The 6,782-nt window shown below is 28.9% G+C and overlaps 1 protein-coding gene across 1 annotated transcript; it reads left to right on the forward strand.

The window, feature by feature from the left end:
* The first annotated feature begins 4,771 nt into the window (after positions 1-4,771).
* Positions 4,772-6,009, forward strand: LOC111285333 (uncharacterized). Its single transcript, XM_022874727.2, has one exon. It carries the CDS (start codon positions 5,073-5,075, stop codon positions 5,712-5,714), a length of 642 nt encoding a protein of 213 aa, XP_022730462.1. The 5' UTR covers positions 4,772-5,072; the 3' UTR covers positions 5,715-6,009.
* Positions 6,010-6,782: the final 773 nt, after the last annotated feature.

Below are 6,782 nucleotides of genomic sequence, written 5' to 3' on the forward strand. Positions count from 1 at the left end.
GAGTGATTGGTTAAAGAAAAAAGTTGTTTTCAAAGCACCACAAGACTTGCCGCCACAATTAACAGCCAAATATTCTAAAACCCAACATTAATGTGGCTAACACGTTTTCTTAGGCCCAGCGATTGTTATTATTATAATAATAATTATTATTATATAATAAGTGGGACAATTAAAATATTAGTTTGATTTGGTTTGGTTTTAGGATGGCTTTGGCTTTGTGTTTGTGAAGCCACCCTTCCCCCTGCTTCGATATAGTAATTAATTTGATTTCCACATGGCGCTACGTGTCTTTCAACATAGTTTGGCGCAAAGGTTTAGAATCTTCTTATTAGGAAATTAATCAATGATTAAAAACTCCTTATTACCTAAAATTGGCTTTGAGAAAGTGATTTCGATGTGTGACATGTGTCACCAAATTCAGCAGCTCAACTGACTTTTAAATTATGGAGAAGATCCTCCTTTCATCAACATTACTAAAACCAATTAAATTGACAACAACCAATCATTTCCTGAAAAAACAAAAAAAAAAATTTCCAGTTCAGTAACTTTACTCGAAGTCAAAGGTAACACTTCGCAACGATAGGCAATATCAAAAGCTGTAAAAAAAAAGTACTTTCTTCCAATAAAAAAATAAAAAATCTCATATTTCATTTTAATTTATTTTAAATTACATAATAAATATTAAAAAATAATTCATCAAAACACAAAAATTTAATAAAATATATATATCCACTTTAACTAAACAAACAAGTAACAATCATACAAAAAAATGACAAAATCTACCTTAAATATGAAAATTTCCAAATTTTTATATTTAAAAATAAAAAATTAACCACCAAGAATAACAAAAACCAAATCAACCTACAACTGAAAATTTTCAAATTTTTCTGTAGTTAAAAAAAAAAAAAAACACAAGCCACCATTAATACAATCAAACAATATACAATTAAAAAACAAATAAAGAAAAAAATAAAAAAATTTACATCTAAAAGGTTTTCAAATTTTTTTCTTATTTTTTAAGCAAATACTATGGGAGAAAATTACAAAATCCCAAATGAACATAATGAAGAGAACTACCATCAATAGTTACTGACAAAGGTGGTGGCAACGAAAGTGAAAAGAAGAAGGGAAAGAAGATAAATGGATAGAAATGAAAGTTAGAAATTTTAAAAAATCTGAGAAAAAAAATCAAAGAAGAAAGGGAAGAAAATAAATGGGAATCTGCAAGTAAGTGAAATGGGATTAGGTCTTAGAAAGGGGGCGACATTGGGAAAATTAGTGACGGAAAAAAAGAAAAAAGTGAGTAGAGTTTGTTTTTTCAATTTTGTTTTTGGGGAAAGGAAAAAGAAAAAAGAAATTGGGCCATTTAATGCATCTAGTCAATATTTGTTGTCTTGACTCAATAAAAATGGTCGAGATTAATGGATCTATACATACCATATCAACTTATTAAAAAAAAAAGTACACCAAACAGTGCTTTTTAAATAATAATATTAATTAAATTAAATTTTAAAAGTTTTTCAATAATATAAAAATTTAAAATTTATATGACATGTTTCTAAACAAATTTCCAAATAAGAATAATATAGTAGGTTAGCTTCTAAAATAATATTATAGTATTTCACTCAATTTAAATAAAAAATAAGCTTAGAGTCTATAGTTTATATATATATATATATAATTAGCGACCAAAAGTAAAAGAATATATACTAAATTAAGAGATTTTTTTATTTTTTTATTTAATTTTAAAATTTACACATAAATTAAAATTTTTAAGTCTGAATAAAATAAGCAAAGATATATGATATGAGCATAGATATTACATGAATATAATACAAAAAAATATATAAAAGTGATATGATTTAAAATTTTAATAATAATTATGTATAAATTTAATAAAATTAAAATAATATATTATTTTTTTTTATTTATATTATTTGTAACACATAATTTTTGTATAAAATATAATACGAATACATAAATTTTAATATTTTATATAATACGAATATATGAATCGTTAGTTTAATATTTTAAAACAATGATCTTGATTTATTATTATTATTGTTGTTGTTATTATTAATATTTTTAACAAATATTATTATTATTTATATGTTTTAATTTAATAATTTTTAAAAAAGCCTCATAGGAGAGCACCATTCTAGTAATAATATCACTATTTCCACGTGTCAGTACATATTTTCACTTAAAATGTGTCACAATTTTGATTTGTTATCTCCTATAGACTCCTAAGATTAGCCAACTACCATATATACGCATTATGATTTGTTCTCCTTTTGCAACTGCAGAATGCAGTAAAACATATTACTTCTTCTTTTTGTTTTTTTTTTTTTCATCTTCCTTTTTTAAATATTTAAAATTATATCTTTCTTTTTTTTAACACCTATAATTTTATTTTTTTCTATATTCTAAAATCATATTTTTATATTTTTTAACCTTTTCCTATTAAAACTGTTGAACATTAATTATTCAATTTTATATAAAAAAAAAACTTTAAATCTTATTAAAAACACTAAAATTACATTTTATTTTATGAAAGTCAAAAGGGGACAACACAATTTGAGACTAAAGGAGTTTTATTTTTTGAATGAGAGTATGAGATCTTATCACAATTTATTATGAGAATTTCATGAACGATGACGATAAAAATATTTGATTGTTAAATGCTTGATCAATAACTATTAATTAATTATTGTTAAAACTTAAATATAATAGTGAAAAATTTTTTATTAGTTAGGATAATTTCTCGTTAATACCAAAGCTTTTGAGTTCAAATCCTAAATAAAATTCTCTTTTTTTTTTTTAATTTATTTCTTCACTAATGTTTTGTTGCCTATTAAGTTGTGCAATGTTTTGTTATCATTCTTCAACTGGCACATTCTTTTTATATATGGGTCTGCATTAAAGTCCATTAATTATGCATACGTTTGGCAAATGATGAGACGTATTAAAATTTAAATATAATAATTGAATCTTACTTCAAAAATATAGTAATTGAATTATTTTCTAATAATTTAAGCTTTTAGAACAATACAGCAAAATATATATTTTATTTTTTTCCAACCAAGATTGATTACGAAACTAGAATAGTTAAAGCATGCATTTATATTCATTACTTTGATATAACCTTCAAATTTATTTTGAATAGATATAATTTTATATTTAATTTAATAATAATGAGAAAACTTTAAAATATTGAGATCTTAAGTGCAAGTTTCATGATATATGGATTTCATTATATTATTATATTTAATTTATTAATTGATTATTTAATAATTATAATTGAATTATTATATACTTAATGATTATTTGTTAATTATATAAATATAATATTTAATTATAATTCTAATTTAAAAAAATTTAGTAAGTTAGTTCGGGGGTTTCTTATCATTTTAATACCAAGAATAATAATAAGTGACATTTTTTCGGTGGTCTTTACACATTACACAATTAAGGAAAGAAATAAGAAAAAGATCAAAAAAGAAAGAATAGGAGAAAAAAAAAAAAGAACAAAGAAAGTAACAGGAGAGGTGCACGAAGCCCACGTGGAGCCATTATAATCAAAGATGAAGACAGCAGCATCAGGTCATCATCCAACATGTTGTCGATAGAATTTTACCCAAAAAAAGAAAACGGAATTTTAAATTAAAGGCCATGGATGCCATGGATGAGGTGACATAAAGCTGGACTCCATACATACGTGGCACCTGCTGTCAGTTTAACGGATCATTTTTATTTATTTGCCATTCTAAAAGAAGTGGCAGTGAGTGACGAGACAGAGCCCATAGCTTTTTCTCAAATCCGTTGGTTTGTTGGTTGTTATTGGAAACCAAAACCATGTCCCTTAACCAATAACCGGTATTAACTAAACCCAATTCAACTCCAGCTGTAGTTAGGTCTTACGTCTTTAACGCTGCTCCCAAACTCTTCACTCCTTTCACTTTTGCACTTCTCTCCTTTCACTTTCCCTTATTTCTCATCCCACTAAAACCTCCCCTTTTGAAAAAATTGGATTTTCTTTTTTCCTTTTTAATTTTTTGGGTATGTATCATATGGCTCCTTTTTTTTTTTTTTGAAGAAACTGAAAATTTGTTTTTTCTTTTGTTTTTTTCTTTTCATAATTTATTTTCCAAAAAATTCAGTCCTAGTAGGCTTTTTTAAAATTCTTCGACTTTACTAGTGATTAGATGTTTTATTTAGTAATTTATTTTTCAAATAGAAGTATAACAAGTCTTTTTTAATAAAAATAAAGTTGAAATTTAAAAAATTAGTTATGAGTGTTATTGGGTTAAGGGGCTTGAATTTGAACATTTAGTTCTTTTTATTATCAATATTTTTAGTCATTCATTCTTTCAAATGAATAAAATTAATTGATTGAGTCACAATAAATGCCATCCGTAATATGTTCTTACATTGCAAGGAAGATTAATCTATGAAGAAAAACGATTCATATAAATGCTAATTAATATATTTTTTAATGTTTTAACCGTTATATAAAAATATCATTATTTTGTGTATTTTTTATACTCAACTTTGCACTTATAATGAATTTGAAATTTAATCCGAATTGTTGGTGTAATTATTTTTTTTGAAAAATGATATTTAGTAATTTTAAAATTTAAAATTTTATTGTTAATATTTTTTTGTAAACAAATTTAAACTCTTAGCAAATTAAATATTCTTGGCCATATTTTCAAGCATTAAATAATTTCCCAACGCCCTTTATCTTGGTTCTAAATTCTAATTAACCGAAAAAATAAAAATATCATAAAAATAAGGAACATAACAACGACGTGTACAACCGCAAATAATTATAAGCACAACGGCATGAAAAGTAAATACACAAAAGTTCAGGGGCACAACCGCTAAACCCAAGAACTGAAAATCCCGACTTTGAAAATATCGCGAACTTTCCACACCCCTCACCCCTCCCCTCATCCTATTAATACATGGCTCGAGTGAAGACGGGTTTGCCGAATTAAACAGCCGAACACGGCTTTTTAGAATTAAAAAAAAAAAAGTTCTCTCCTTTCTTTACACACTTTCTCTTCCTCATGCAACACCATAGAAAAGAAATGGCGGCATCTTCTAGAAGATCGAGCGGACCGGTTCTCGGATCCCTCACCCCATCGGGCCGCTTCAATTCTCACTACGCTTCACAGTCTCCATCTTCTTCTTCTTCAGCTTTCGCTTATTCGAGTTCAAGCTTTAGTTCACGCTCCTCAACTTTCTTTAATCAACACAGATCTATCTCTCCGCCACGTGTCAATCTTTACAATCACTCTTCATCCGCGCCGTCTGTGCGATTCTCGCTTGATAACCGTCCGATCTCGCCTAACCGTTCGATTACCACCGTCCGTCGAAACACCGAGGTGTTGAAGAATTTACAGAGCAAACAACCGAAGCGGACTTGCATGTGTTCTCCTACGACGCATCCTGGATCGTTCCGTTGCAGTCTTCATAAGAGTTGCAATAATTCGCACTCGGAGACAAGTTACGCGCCTAGTAATCGGCTCAACGCCCGTAGATCTGCGATGACGAACTCGTTGGTCAGAATTGGAGGAGTCGAAGGAGATCTGGTTAAGAGAGCTTTGTCTGCTTTGATTAGACCTTCCTCTCACCAGCAGCGTCGCCGCGCAGCTTTTCAGCCGAGACCGAGCCGGCTCTCTATGATGTCAAAAGCTGAGGATTTATGAAGATTCCTTTTGCGGTATGTCTAATCTTTTAACGCTCATTGGTTAAGTCTCCGAGATTTTCCGGTGGTTAGAGATTGAGCTTCCGGGTAACGCCGCAGACGGTGCCGCTGAAGTTAGATTCAGGCGAAGAGGTTGGAGATCTGGACGAAGGATTCGAGACGGATATGATTTTTAGTGTACTCCGGGTGACCGAAACCGTAAAATCCAAGGAACAAATTATCATTTACTTTGTTGGTGTAAATACACACATATTTGCAGCCAATGGCAAATTTGAGGAGCTTTTGGACAAAGAAAACTCTTAAGATTTCTTAAAGAATACTAACCTAATCTAATCTAATCTAATCTAATCTAATCAAAACTAAATCTAATCTAAAAATCCTAGGCCAGATCTCAGCTCTGCTTGGTTTCAGTTTGTTTCTTCCATTTGGTTTGGTCTCCAAACACCATTCCATTCCAGCGCAGTTCTTTTTCTTTTCCATGATCCGTTTGGTTTGGCGTTTTCCGTTTCTCATTTCATCGGTTTCTCTTCTTCTGTTTGTTCTTCTTCCCCTTAGACTCGTACCACTCATCATTTTCGTATGTCCTGTTTATTCTTTTTTTATTCCTTTTTTTTTTAATTGTCGGTGCCTTTTTCTTAATTCCATATAATCTTTTCCGTAAATTTTTTTTTCATTTTTTGTTTTACAGTTTATAGTTTTATTTTAATTTTCTTCTTTTTCTTGTTTTGCAGGTATTAGACATGGGCAAGTTGTGTGCGGAATTTACATACCTTGATGATTTTACATAGACAGAGGCAAGGGAGAATTAAAGTGAATTAGACCTTGAAGATAAGGTTGGCGTTGGAGGAGAACATGAAATGAAATTGGACCCTCGGAACTTGAGGGAAAATGTTGCTAAAAATGTTAAAATCATAGTAAGGGGCGCGAAGGAGAAACGATAATAATTTGATTAAAGAAGAAAAGAAAACAGAAATTTCAACATTGATTAAAATGAAAGAAACCTATCAATCGGGGAGTTGAGAAAACTTATTTCATGAAATAATAATAAAGGAAACTTAAAAATTTCACT

The sequence above is a fragment of the Durio zibethinus genome, chromosome 6, assembly GCF_047325235.1.
Source record: "Durio zibethinus cultivar Kanyao isolate XHJ-2024 chromosome 6, ASM4732523v1, whole genome shotgun sequence".
Classification (NCBI taxonomy): domain Eukaryota; kingdom Viridiplantae; phylum Streptophyta; class Magnoliopsida; order Malvales; family Malvaceae; genus Durio; species Durio zibethinus.

Excerpts from the sequence above, each read along its gene's own strand:
- LOC111285333 (XM_022874727.2), top strand. The coding sequence starts at position 5,073 with ATGCAACACCATAGAAAAGAAATGGCGGCATCTTCTAGAAGATCGAGC.